Raw genomic sequence first — 15,128 nt, forward strand, 5'->3', positions numbered from 1 at the left:
TGAAGATGGTCACAATAGAAGGGCATTCGGCTTCTTGTCACACAAAACGTTACACTAGCGTGTCCTATTTTGCTAATTATGACCACAGCCATCACCGCATTTGTATAAAAACATGCATTTTAGATGCTCAAACTTGAAGAACACAGTGACTAGAGGCCACCTCGTAGACTACTTTTGTCTCCCTACTGCAAATGTTCATCTACTAAGCACAGAGTAGGTGCAATATTTATAGAATATGTTTTACTATAGAACATAATACCCCAAAGCTGCTTTACTTTTAACAGCGAGGATACAGGGAGGAATTAGCTGGTCTGTAACGAGAGGGGCAGTGGGGGCTCAGACAGTGCAGTCCATTAGTGATATCGTTAGACACAGAGGTACCTAGCGACTGCATGCTCAGCAGTGACAGTGTGCATCACTGCCCTCGGCACTGAAAGGGTGAAAGCAGATAGGGCACAGTGGCGGATTCTACACTGTGGAGTCCAGCGTGAGTCGCTGTACGGTCTAGTGATGAAATGCGTTGGGGACAGTGGGCCCAGTGAGAGATTCTGCAGCAGCGAGTCCAGAAATGTTAGTGTAGGACGGTGATGGCCAACCGTGGAGAGTGTGGCAGAGCCCAGCACTGATGATGTATAACAGCCTGCTCCTGTCTTCCTAGTGCGGACAGTACCGCCCATGTGTGATAGTTTGAGGTTTAGTGATGGAGTTTGTGGTAAAGTCCAGGACAGATCTTTTGTGACAATGTAGGACCTACTGACGGCCTAGTCATGCAGAGTGCTGAAAAGTCCAGCACTGATGTGTGACAGCGTGGAACCTATTGATGGAGTGCATTGCACTGCCCTGCACTGATGATTTTTAACAGTGTGGGACCCAGTGATGAAATGTGCAACAGAGTTCATCACAGTTGATGTGCGAGAGTGTGGTACTTAGTGGTAGCTTAGAGATGGAGTTCACAGAAGAGCACAATATTTATAATACATAACAGAGTGGGACCTATTGAGGACCTATTAATTAAGTGCTGTGTAGCAATGTCCAGCATGGTGATGTCCATCAAGGTGGGACCTACTAAAATAATGTGCAGCACTAATTATGAGTGATAGTGCGGGACTTAGGGCCATGTACGAAAGCTTTTTCCCATAGACACAGAATGGGTAAAATGCTTTGGTACATCTGGCCCTTAGTGATGGAGCGCATGGAATACCCAGCGCTGAAGATGTAGGACAATGTGGGATGAAGAGATGGAATGCGCATTAGATTCCAGCACCGAAGATGTGCAACAGTGTGTGGCCTAGTGAAAGACTGAGTGGCAGAGTCCAGCACTGATGATGTGTGACAGCATGATACCTGGCGATAGCTTAGTGATGGGAGTCCATGGTACAGCCCAGCCCAGATAATGAGCGACAGTTGTAGACCTATTGATAGGGTTCAACCTGCAAAGTCCAGACCTTGTGATGTGCGGCAGCGGTACTGTACTCAACATTTACAGTGTTAGGCCTAGAAATGGAGTGCTCCATAATAACTCTTAGATTATGTATTATTTTCACAGTGATTTTGCGGTTTACTTCTAATCACTGAAGTCCCTCCTAAGAGCAAGGATAAGGGCGTAAATCACATTAACTGGTTATTAGTGGGTACATTTAAACTAATTATTTGAACATGGCGCTTAAATTACACCTAATAAGGAAGACCAACGCATTACCCCTGGAGACAAATGCTTGTACAGCTGCTTAGAGCCCAAGGTCAAATTACAGCACATCAATAGGCACGTTTAATTTCAGTAACAAAAGCACCCACAAGCAACCATACCCAAAGTCACGGCGGGAGAAGCAATGGCCAACCACATCAGCAGACTTGTGAGACACATGTTAATATTCCCAGGTGTGTTTGGGGTTAATCCCAGTGAACAGTCTGAGCATGTTCTTCCTGAACTCTTCCACACAAGAGCTCAGTGACACTAATCGTATAATTAACGCGAATGAGCAGGGCAGATGTGCGTCTCCCCAGTCAACCCTAATGGCGGGAGGTTTTCTGATGTCCCAGTATATGGAACTAAAAGACAAACGCCTCCAGGCACGTGACTTAAAAGTTACACATCAAACAAAGTATAATCGTTATTTTATCATTGCCCGCTTCCAGAAACATATGTAATAACTTATTTCATAAACTCACTGTAGGTCATTTAGTCACTTGTGAGGTTGGTGCGCTGAATTGGCCCATTATCTTCATACGCTGCCCTGAGGGGGGAATACTCTACTCACTGTGAGTTTTGATGTGTTCATAGAGTCTGGACGCTAAAATGCACCATAGCATTAAATAGACACGACAGACAACTCAGGACACAAAGGACGTCAAAATCAAAATATGTGATACAATATTGTTATTCTAAATGTTTACAATCGCCTACACTAACGCAGGTGAACCAGTGATGATTGCAAACCCTGTTATGGCCTATGCGCACTGTTTCTGAAGGGTTATGTCGGCGATGACTACATGCAATGGTTGCAATCATTATACTGGGTAATCCCTTACGACCTTGAGTCCCTATGCACACATTTATACGGGGGGCAATAGGCAGCTTCGCTAGGTGCAACTATGCACCCAAAATAAATAAACTAGTTGCCATCCAGGGCTCGCACTTAGGGCCTTGTGAACCTTTCCCACTCCACTGGAGGAGCTGGAGGAGGAAGCCAATATGATTCTGGACCACATCTAGAAGCACATATAGAAGGATAGATCCTTAGTTACAGAGGACACATCACATAGATGATTCTTCTCGACCACAGCCCCATAGCGACTCACAACTTTTTCGGCCCACTTAAAGCACTGCTTAACCTCCATTGTTATCTTAAAAGGCTGTCTGTTTTGAATAATGAAGTAAACCATAAGAGCCTCAGTATCGAACATAATGCATGGGCTGTGATTGGCACTACTCTTGAAGGTGCTGCCACACCAGGGCGTCTCCTTCGCTATGGCAAAGGAGCGTCGCCCCCTGGCGAAGAGCCAGGAGATGAAAAATAAAACGATTGTTGCACTATCGTTTTATTTATTAACTGCTGGCACAACCAGCAGTGCAGGGAGGGGCGGGCAGGGCCAAGGGAAGGTGGGAGGAGCGAGTGCTCCTAAGTGCACATGTATGTTTGGCTGGGCTTGAGAAACTGCACAAGTCCCAGGGCTGTGTCTGAGTGGCAGTGAGAGCCTCTCAGACCAATCCTGGTGCAGCTTTCATGCTATGTTTAGCTATATTTAGCATGAAAAGCAGCACTAGGATTGCTGGGGAGACTGTCATGGAGGGAAGAGGAGCATGAGGCGGCAGGAGATGGCAGTAAGGTAAGTTTATTTTATTTTTTTCCCCCTCCATCTCCGTCCCCTTCCCCTCCCCTTGATATTTGCGTAGGCTGCCGCTGCGCCCCACATAATTCTGCCCCACTATTGTCACACCCAATTTTCAGAGGACATTTTTCCATTTTAATCACTGAAAGGGAAGATGTGTCAGAGAGACAGGGAAATGGTAAAAGAGGGAGATGCAGTATAACAGGTCTAAAAGGGTGACAGATACTGGGGCAGAAGAGCTGTGGAGCATAAAGAAAGCGAAAAGACATGCACGGGCACACAGAATGAAAGAGAGTGAACTTTATATAATGATGTTGGACAGGGCTGAAGGTTAGTGATTTTGAGAATAAAACTTGAGCGGTGCATCCAAGAATGCATATCGGGATATGAAGCAACAAAGGGCAATAAGGAAAACCAAATGCAAAATAAACATTTTGGTTAAAGCAAAGCTGATGTTGGTTTTTGCATGAAGGCCTATCATTAAGTCAGTGGTCTTCAAACTTTTTAATGCCGCACCCCCCCCCCCTCCAGTTGAAAAATAAAAATCACTGGCCCCCCCCTCAGAATTTTTTACACAATTATTTTAGAAAGATGGCAATGTTTAAATAGGTCTAAACCTATTTAAACATTGCAGTTAAGTACTGTTACCTTTTTACAACTGCAATAACATGCTTCTGCTTAAAACAAAGGCATGTTATCTGTATAATATTTATTTTGGCCAGAGTTTGGCGCCCCCCCTGGGATCACGTGAGGCCCCCCTAGGGGGGCCCGCCCCCCAGTTTGAAGACCTCTGCATTAAGTATACAGTTTTACTTAGGTTTGACAGATGACACTGGTCACTGGCACGGGTCGTTTCCAGTCCAGGCACTTTATTTAACCAAAAAGTTCATTTTTGGAGTTGGAGTCTTGGCATAGTTATATTGTACCAATTATATCAACTCTCTTGATAACGATTCTAACAGGGAACCCCCCCTTTGTGGCATCTAGCCAGAGTTACCTTCAGTGCTTAATCTGTGCTGGTGATTGCAGGTAGTGGGAATCAGCACTACTTTTTAGACTTTTTACATTATTTTTCATCATCAGATTTAGAACCGCAGCAGGAGAGAGAAAGGCAGAAAAGGGATAAAAGAGAAAGAGAGGCAAAAAAGGGAGAAACCAGGGATGAGATGGAAGAAAGAGGCATGAGTCTGATTCAAGATCAGGCACCCTCATATTTGCCAACTTCGGCATCTGTCAGTGTTGGCGCTGGGGTCCTACGAAAAGCTTTGGGCCAGTTCATTACTTTTATTTTTAACAAAACCCATGTTTAAACATACAAAAATGCACAGTGGTTGCCAAAGTCTGTGTACTCCAAGCATACCAGAGAATAAACTGTAAACTAAATTGTAAACTTCGCACTTGTATAGCGCACTACTCACCCGTTAGGGTCTCAAGGCGCTGTACGCATACCACTGTGGAACCCCTCCTGGCTTTTCCCTGTGAGGTGCCCACTCCTGGACAGCCCCAGGGTGAAGCCAGGCATCCAAGCGCTGTGAGGGCCGTTGTGGAGATTAAGCAAGCTATTGCCCAGAGTTACAGAGTGGGACCCATTAATTAGATTAGGCACCGAGGCGAGAATTATCTGGCCCAAGGGAATTAAGCCCAAGACCCACCCAGGAGGGAATTAAACCCTGGTCCCGGGCCACATTTCTGCATCAGGTTCTGCCACTCTAACCATTGTGCCACAGGATATGAATCAGTCCACCGAGAGCAGAAGTCCTGTCTGACTCGACATCCCTCTCATTCCATTTTCAAACAAGACAGATATTAAAGAGTGGTGGGCGCCATTTTCAAGAAATTGTGCTAGACATATCACCAGTACGAAATCACACCCCTTAATAAAATCAAACCAGAAAATCTCAATTATGCATGCTTCAGCAAACTAATCAATTGATATTTCAGGAAAGCAATTTGATAAAGCGTAAAAGGATATAAAGGTCCTCTGAAGCAATCGCTGCTGGCATTTCACAAGTCAAGTTCCCCCCATCATGCATAATCTTTTGCTGCATTTAGATGAAATATTTGCTCAGTGGAAGCACTTTAACTGCAGACTGGCGTGTTAACCATGCTCAGAGGCACAGATGAATCATACCGCAACATTTGCCCATGAGAATACAACTATTTACTGTGTAAATGTATTATAGCCTAATTTCTCTGTGAATATTACACTATTTACAATCTAAATTATGCCGTTTGTAGTACAGCGAAATTTCTGGTTTACTACTTATTACCATACTTGCTTTAAATAAGCAGGTTTTATGCAGTTACTAGAGCCACTTGCAAGGCAACTGAAAACAAGATTAATCTCAGGGCATACTTCTTAAGAAATGTCTGCTACCCTACAGCCATATTATTCAAATAATATACGGCAGTCTGCAATTCCAGCAAAAATACATCTCTAATTTCTTAACTACAGGCGACTTGTGCAGAACCAAACTGAGTACCAAAGCAGCCCTGGCAAAAACAGCTCCACTCCCTCCCCTTGTGCAATCTCTCCCTTTCGATCCATTCATTCTCTCTCTTCTACCTCTCTGATGATCACTTCTTCTCTACCTTCCGCCTGCCTCATTTTCTCTCTATCTCTCGAAGCCCTGCATGCCCTCTGCAATTAACCTCAGGAGTTTGGGAAAAGTGACAGGCACCAGAATGCGGCCCCTGCCCTTAAAAACATGGCCTCCAGAGGTTCCAGCCCACCAAGCAAATGCCCTTGAAGTAAAAGACCTGTCCAGCTCTCGACTTGTTACATCCCTAGGTGCCTGTAATAAAGGAATGACGTAGTTTATCAACAGTAAAAACTTTTACAACTGAGTTCTGATGTCAAAATGCCTGCTGCCATACCCAGCAGCCAGGGGAAAGACAGGCCACACCGCATAATTAGAGCTACTTTTGAAAAAAACGAAACCAAAACTGAAACCTGGCTCTTACTAACATTTTCTAGAGGAATAGTGATAAGCAGAAAATATCTATTTATGGCAACCTGCTTAATTTTCTATTTTAACCCCTTAACTGTTGGGGCTCAGCCTCCCTTCTCTCTGCCCCACCCACACACAGCCATTTTTTGGCTATTTGGGGAAGTTCACGCTTAAGGCTCCAATAAGGTATCCATGCCAAGCCTGAGTTCTTTTTTTTCCAACATCCTGGGGATACTAAAAGTACCCAGGGTTTGTGGATTCCCCAGGAAAGATCAAGGTAATGCCCAAATCATAGCGAGATTTTCATTTTTGTTGGGGGGAAGGAAAAAAAAGTGCAAAGCTGAATCAAAAAATAAATGTTTTCACTTTAGTTTTAGCATTTTTCAAAGAGGTGGTCTATTGTTCCGATCTTTTGTGCTTTCAATCTACTTCGAGCTTGTGGTGGAAACGGGTGTAAAAACATTGTGTGATCCAGGACAACTATAGATTTAAAAAAAGTAGATTCAATTCTGAATTCAGCAAGGGGTCATATGTGTGGATCCCTCTTGGCGTTCCCAAAGAAACTAACTGTTGAACTGAAGAAATACTGCAAAAGAGTAGGAAAAAAGGTCAATTTGTGACAATATTATCATCTGTAACTTTTTACCACAGGGGCCAATTTACGAAAGCAATATACCATTATATTCACTAGACTCTTATGAATGTGTGGCTTTGCAAAGTTTGTAGGTTGTCTAAGATCCAAAAATACCCAGATCAAACAACTGAACTGCACATTACAATGGTTTTTCATTGTGTACAGAGTTTATATAGACCAACCAATATGGTAAAACATGTAGAGTGAAAACTGGGTATCAAGAATTCTTAAGTATTTCTAAAGTGGCCATCAGAGATTGGTTTTGGAGCAATGGTTATTTGTACATCTCTAAATGTGTGGGTGCCCATCCCAGCATGTGATTCAGAGGGAATTTTTCAAAATGTCTTCTTTCTTACACACTGGCTTACATTTCAAAGGCACACATGCATCAAAATCCAAGTGGAAACGACAAATGTTCCCACATGTCACCCGGTAAAAAGGGTAGGTCTAGTGCCTTCCAACAGACACCACATTTATCGACTGAAAACAGACCCGTTTTCTGCAATGTGGATAGCTGAGAATTTTGAGTTGTAGCTCAGCCCACAACCAGGGAAACCTAGCAAACCTGTACATTTTAAAAACTAGACACTGAGGGAATCCAGGGTGGGGTGATTTGCATGTGTCTACTCTAGTTTTCTTACCCAGAAGACCTTTGCAAACCTCAAACGTTGACTAGAAACACACATTTCCCTCACGCTTCTGAGAGGAAACATTTTAGAATTTGTGGGGAACTACACATTTTCTACTACTATTCCAAGTCCTTATATAAAACAGTACCTCACTTGTGTTGGTAGACCTAGTGCCTGTGACAGGAAAGGGGGCACAGCAAGACAGACACATCACATTTTTCTACTGAAAACTGACCCTATTTTTGCAATGTGGGTAGCAGTGGATTTTGGGCCAAGGCTCAGCTGGCACTAGGGAAACCTAGCAAACCTGTACATTTGTCAAAACTAGGCACATGGACAAATCCTGGGTTGGATGATGACTTGTGTGGCTCTCGCCACGGTTTCTAATCCAAGAGCCTTTCCAAATCTCAAACTTTGACTAAAATAGACATTGCCCTCATATTTCTGTGAGGAAAACTTCTGGATCTGTGGTGAGTCACAATTTTCCTACTATAAAATATTCTCCCAAGTCACCCGAAAAAATGTTTACCTCACTTGTGTGGTAGGCCTAGGGCCCGCGACCGGGCAGGTGCCTCAAATGCGACATCGGCACACATTTGTCTACTAAAAAAGTAACCTTTTTTCCAATGTAGGTAGCTGTTGATTTTGGGCCTTAGCTCAGCCAGCACGCAGGGAAGCCTAGTAAACCTACACATATTTCATAATTAGACACATAGTGGGATTAGTGTGGGGTTACATGTGTGGTTCCCACCACATGCTCTTCACCAGAATCCTTTGCAAACCTCAATCTTTGACTAAAAACACACATTTAGCATGCTGGGCAGTAGGGATTTTATGGATCCATGTGTATTCTGGAAGCTTACATCACAGAAATGCAAGGAAAATACATGATTTTAACTAGAGTTTTAAGTATGCAGAGCACTGGGGGTAAAAACACATTACGGGATCCACACAAGGCATACCACCCTGGACTTTCCTCGATGTCTAGTTCTCTGAAATGTCTGGTTCTGGTAGTTTCTCCAGATGGCAGTCTAATGATGACCAGAAATTGCAGCCATTTACCATGGCAAGTGGGACCATTTAGTCACACTTTCCTGGTCCATGTGTAAAAACAACTCCCAAAAGAATCAAATTTACTCTCGCCTGCCATTGGGATGGGATGTTTTAATTTGCAGGAGAGCAGAAGGACTGTTGCGGCTTTAGGGGTGACAGTGGGGCCTGATGTCAAGATAGGCCAGAACTAGCCCATTATTTTATAATAAAAAATAGTACTGTCATCTAGTGGGCTTCCTGCTCCGCAGGGGCAAATTGGGGCCAAACACACTCTCTGCCTCTAGGAAGGACAAATACTGGTTTGCTCCCTTTAGGATGAGAGAACAGCCTAATGCTCGAGTGTGATGCATACATTGTGTTCTTTTGCCCCAAATGAAATATCAATGGTGCCTAGTAAACATTCTACCCCGCCATGAGCAGATTTGGGGCAACCTCTTCAACTGGGATAAGCTTCCTATCTGTCCAAAGGGGGGCAGAAAGACACTATTCCCTCACTGGGGCAAGAGTATACCTTGATGCCAGATTAGCCCACCCCATTGTTCTTTTTATTTTGGGGCCATTTTGAAATCCCTGTTGTCCAGTGGCCTTTCTCTCACTCGTGGGAGCAGACTGGTGGTGAATACCCCAAACCACTGCCTGGGGGCAGGGGGTTGGGCAGGTCTATTGGAACCTGGGGTGTGGGGCTTCTTTTGGGGAGGCCCAACCTATACAAATACTGCATATCTTGGGGGGAGGTGGGGTAGCTGAAAGATTAAAACTGTTGCCACGTATTTTGGACAGGGCATAGCCATTCACTTTGTGGGCAACCCAAACCCCTATTTAAAAAAAAAATCCCTGGTGTTTAGTGGGCTTTTTGCCCCCTAGATATCCCCAGCCACTCCCTGTGAAGCAGAAAGACTGTGTGTCTTGATTTCGGGGTGGGGGCATGCCCATGCGCATTGTGGGCAGCCTCAGGGCCTAGATATATTTATTTTAATTTCTTGGTGTCTAGTGGGCTTTCTGCCCTCGGGTGGGTCAGATTGTGGGTAACTAACCCTGTCTACCCTGGGGGGGGGGGGGAGGGTTAAATAGACCGTCATCATAGGTATTTGGGGTGGGGGCATGACCATGCCCATGGTGGTACTTTATCTGATATAGCATGAATTCAGTGTGTTTAGATAGAAAAGAGCAGCCAATAGCTATGAATTTGTCAAACCGATATCTCTATTTGTATTGCCAGCATATCAATTCCACATTTATTGTGCACAAGCAGAATGCTACACTGCTGATGCCTCAACTTTGTTTCTCTTGATATTTTTCAGAACACAGCCAACAACAGTAAGCATGACTGGCAGATGTAGCAGGAAGGAGTAGGAGAGGGAAGAGAAATATGGCTTGGATGCCTGGGAACCACTCTAGTATAGGTAGTATCCTGGTCTAAAATTATCAGTGAATATAGTATTACATTCTGGTGTGCTGCTGCCAGGTTGCCTAAATGTCCTGAGACATAAGTCAATGAAGCAAGCAAATCATTTCAATGTGTGGATGCCTTATTAGGCCTCCTTAATGAGAGAGGAAACCCCACTGTGATTAACTGCAGAATTAGTTGCCTGGAAATGTCAGTAAGTTCTGAAACCATGTTCCATTGGTCCACCTAGCACCTAACAGAACCCTCCCAATGCCTCAAAGCATTTGGAATTTGTTGGATAACATGCATTGGGAATACTGGCTGGTGAGAGATGATTTAGCATACCCAGACGATCAAGTATGAGTCCAGGAGAGAAGACACATCCCAGCGATTCATTTTCTGTCTGCTCCAGCAATGAGATAATACATCTACTACTACGCTGTGTAATGTCATTTTTAAAAGAAATATATGTAATTGAAGATCTTTGCATTAAGAATGGTCTAAAAGAGGATTCTACTGTCTAGTCTGGATTTTCTAAAGACACTGGAACAGTCAGATGTTAGTGAAAAGACTCAAATAAGTAACTATCATTTACTACTGTTATCTCAGAGTCTTGGATACTATTGCATTGTTCAGCAGTGCTGAAGCCTCACGTTTGGGTCTTCACTCTCTTGGGTAGCAAAGTCAAGCAGTCAAAGCCTAATCCGACAGAGCATTGCATGATAAATCCCACACAATATATGACCAGCCAGAGTTGTAGCTTAGACATATTTTGCTCTATGGAACAGTAACAATGTTTTACAACAAAGGAATCCACAGGGCCCCAGCACTTTCCAGGGCCTTGATAGGACCACTAATATCAATACAGCACTAGCAAACCTAAACACACAAACTTTGAGTCCAATATCAAAAGAGCACTGGGTGTAAGCAAGCTTCTCAAAGCAATACCCCAAGGGCAATGAAGTGTGCTTGAGGTAGCAAAAATGGTTTCTAGCTACCAGAAGTTCACCTGAAAACGAAGGGAAGGCTCCCAAGTTTAGATCAATTGATTATCTCACAGAGCTCCTGTTTCTTAGCAGCTAACTTCAAATATGGGTATTCCTACAACAGTGTCTCCGAGTTCCCAGCAAAGTTGTAGCTAGAAAGGAAATCAGAGGTTAGGTTTAGAACTTCATAAACCCCTAAACATATTTGTTAGAAATGGGATCTTTGGTTAACAGTCAGGTTACCCCCTGTTCAAGCAAGGACCTTCACTCTAGTCAGGGTAAAAGAGAATCACCCTCAGCTAACCCCTGCTTACCACCTTGGTAGCTTGGCAGAGCAGTATGCTTAACTTCAGAGTGGTAGGTGTAAAATATTTGTACCAACACACACAGTAACTTGATGAAAACACTACAAAATGACAACACCAGTTTAGACAAATAGGAAATATTTATCTAAACAAAACAAGACCAAAACGACAAAAATCCGACATACACAAGTCAAGTTATGAATTTTTAAAGATTAAACTCAAAAATAGCACTTAGAAACACAAAATGCTACGATGAGGTGTTAACACGGCGTCGTGACAGAGTCATTCCCAACAAGCTGACACCAGCGGCGCCAAACATGGAGTCGCGTAGACCCCCAAGTACAGTACCTTTGGTGAAGAGTGAAAACAAGTCGATGCGCGAAGTCGGGGATTGCGGAGTCTGTGCGAAAAGTTGAATCTGCGGAGTAGCTGACTTCAGCGGGGCTGCAGCGGCTTCGGGCCTGCGAAGATCGTTGCGTTCCAGCGAAGGTCACGGCGCTGGGTGCAGTCGGCGTTACCGGATTCAGCAGCGGCGTCGGTCCGAAGTTGATTTCCTTGGATTGCCACCAGCTTTCCTTTCAAGGGCCCAGGGACTGGATAGGGCACCACTTGTCAGAGCAGGAGTCTCTCCAGAGACTCCAGGTGCTGGCAGAGAGAAGTCTTTGCTGTCCCTGAGACTTCAAACAACAGGAGGCAAGCTCTAAATCAAGCCCTTGGAGATTTCTTCACAAGATGGAAGGCACACAAAGTCCAGTCTTTGCCCTCTTACTCTGGCAGACACAGCAACTGCAGGATAGCTACACAAAGCACAGTCACAGGCAGGGCAGCACTTCTCCTCAGCTCTTCAGCTCTTCTCCAGGCAGAGGTTCCTCTTGTTTCCAGGAGTGTTCTAAAGTCTGTGGTTTTGGGTGCCCTTCTTATACACAATTTCTCCTTTGAAGTAGGCCTACTTCAAAGTAAAGTCTCTTTTGAATGTGAAATCCTGCCTTTCCCAGGCCAGGCCCCAGACACTCACCAGGGGGTCAGATACGGCATTGAGTGAGGATAGCCACAGCCATTTCAGGTGTGAGAGACCACTCTTCCCCTCCCTCCTAGTACAGATGGCTTATCAGAAAATGCAGACTACACCCCAGCTTATGTGTCACTGTCTAGTGTGAGGTGCAACCAGCCCAACTGTCAAACTGACCCAGACAGGGAATCCACAAACAGGCAGAGTCACAGAAATGGTATAAGTAAGAAAATGCTCACTTTCTAAAAGTGGCATTTTCAAACACACAATCTTAAAATCAACTTTACTAAAAGATGTATTTTTAAATTGTGAGCTCAGAGACCCCAAACTCCACATGTCCATCCGCTCCCAAAGGGAATCTACACTTTAATCAGATTTAAAGGCAGCCCTCATGTTAACCTATGAGAGGGACAGGCCTTGCAACAGTGAAAAACGAATTTAGCAATATTTCACTGTCAGGACATACAAAAACACATTACTATATGTCCTACCTTATCCATACACTGCACCCTGCCCTTGGGGCTACCTAGGGCCTACCTTAGGGGTGCCTTACATGTACGAAAAGGGAAGGTTTAGGCCTGGCAAATGGGTACACTTGGCAAGTCAATTTTACAGTTAAAACTGCCCACACAAACACGGCAATGGCAGGTCTGAGACATGATTACAGAGCTACTTATGTGGGTGGCACAACCAGTGCTGCAGGCCCACTAGTAGCATTTGATTTACAGGCCCTGGCACCTCTAGTGCACTTTACTAGGGACTTACTAGTAAATCAAATATGCCAATCATGGATAAACCAATTACATACAATTTTACACAGAGAGCATATGCACTTTAGCACTGGTTAGCAGCGGTAAAGTGCTCAGAGTTCAAAAGCCAACAGTAGCAGGTCAGAAAAAAATAGGAGACAGGAGGCAAAAAGACTGGGGATGACCCTGCAAAAAGGGCCATTTCCAACAGTATTCTTCAAGATAACAGTTTTGGGCTTCATCTACACATTGCCATGAGGTCCCTTCTTCCTGTGATAATTACACAGTCATACGTACAGCCACATTTGCTTTGCGGATCAAATTATGGAATCATCTGATGTATTCTTGAATCATACACCTCACAAAAGAAAACCTTAGCATTCATCACCGCTGGATAAGTCTAGAATACAGGTTCCCTCTGACTACCTAAATTACTGCAGGCATTTATTGTCACTCAAAATAAGATCAATTCTTTCCTCTTGGTCAGTATTGCTTTTGGTCAATAGCCACTTTCTCACAAGGGAGGAACAGATGAACATTTCGAAAATTGGGACGGCCTGTTAAAATCGTTAAACCTTTGTTGAATGGAAAAGTTAGTACAGGACAAAGTACATTGATAACATTATGGAAATAGCAACAACTTACATTTATCCTGCAAAGAATCATGGGGTACTTCTCCCTGTGGACTCTCCTCCAAGTCTCCATAATGCAAGACCTTGTGATTGGGTGATAGTCGACAATACCAAACTTTATCTGATGAGGGCCAAATAAAAAAAAAAATGAAGCAGTACCAATGGCAAGTATATTACAAGTGTACAATATGCGTGTTACGAAGCAAATACGAAAATATAATAAAAATAAAGACATTTAATAGGTATTTTGAAAACAGATGTTCGATATAAATTCGGAGAAAAAAACAAGTTCTGCCATGCTTCCAGAGTTACATTTTAAAAATGGACACGGGTGAAAATACACTTCATCAAACATGGTTGTTCTCTTTTTGAACCTGTCTTACAACTGATCTCCGATTTTTGGTATTACTTCTCTGGAGTCCACTTGAATTAGGCCTTGCAATTAAAATAGTTTACATTTGGTTTATCGTTGTTGGAAATGGGTTTCAGAAATTTCACAACAGCTTTTGCACTTTAAGCAGTTACTAATAATCTGGAAAGAGGAAAGGCGTTCTGGAAAGTTACAAACTTGCTCCTGGTGAAGCTGTAAATAGAGTTCGCACATGTAATGCCACTAGTAGGACTGGGAGCTCAGAATTTGTGGAAACTGATTTTTACAGGAACCCTAAATGCCAATCGGGGATTTACAAAATATGTTTATTCAAAAACACACCTTCACGCACTGCAATATTACAGAGGCTACCCCAAATCGGGGGAGCCACCCATTATGGCAAGGAGCTGTGGCCCACGTCAATTACTTGCAGCGCGGATGCGACTCGGCCTCTAAGGCTGGCAGTGCTGGATAGGCGCAACCTTTGGAAGCACTCAAGTGCTTCAAGGAGTCACAGTCCAGGTGAAGTCAGCCCCACCCCTTTATAAGCCGGTGAGCAGGCCTCTTTGGTTCCCGCTTGCTACACAAGTCAGCATACTCCTCTAGGATTTCCCCCGCCATGCTCTGCTGAATTTATCAAGCCCTAATTTTGTTGTCCCACCCACCATCCAGAGCAAGGAATACATGGAGTGCATGTGTATGGGTGGGGGAGCATAACCCTAAGGAACAGATGTTCTGGATATTAACCTTGGTTTTCTTTTGCAGGAGTCACCATTGGTTTAATTGTTTGCACAGTTAACAGTTTTCTTGTAGTCTTGTGATGGCATGTTGTATTTTAGTGTTTTGCGGGTGAGATCATGATTGATGGGGACACTTTAGGGTCGATAGACGGCATCCTTTTAGACTAAAGTTAACAGTTAACAGGACCCTCCGAGGGTGCTGGCAGCAAGTCAAAAGAAGATTTACAGGGGAGCAGGGGTTGGGAGAGGGGGGTGACGGGTGGTCATTGACATGCAGTTCCTCCCTTGCAACCACCCACACAGGCGCAGTTGACATACGCTGGAATGGGCCCTTGGGGGTACAAGGAATGTGG

The 15,128-nt window shown here is 44.0% G+C and overlaps 1 protein-coding gene across 5 annotated transcripts in view; it reads right to left on the reverse strand.

Annotated features, from left to right (window-relative positions):
- Positions 1-15,128, reverse strand: part of ELMO1 (engulfment and cell motility 1) — a 1,154,836-nt gene that overhangs the window by 11,773 nt on the left and 1,127,935 nt on the right. For all 5 annotated transcript variants that reach the window (XM_069215589.1, XM_069215618.1, XM_069215598.1 and 2 more), the window contains one exon: positions 13,679-13,786. In XM_069215589.1, the coding sequence (XP_069071690.1) occupies positions 13,679-13,786 (108 nt within the window). The remainder of the gene's footprint in view (positions 1-13,678; positions 13,787-15,128) is intronic.

Source organism: Pleurodeles waltl, chromosome 2_1 (genome assembly GCF_031143425.1).
Source record: "Pleurodeles waltl isolate 20211129_DDA chromosome 2_1, aPleWal1.hap1.20221129, whole genome shotgun sequence".
Taxonomy (NCBI): domain Eukaryota; kingdom Metazoa; phylum Chordata; class Amphibia; order Caudata; family Salamandridae; genus Pleurodeles; species Pleurodeles waltl.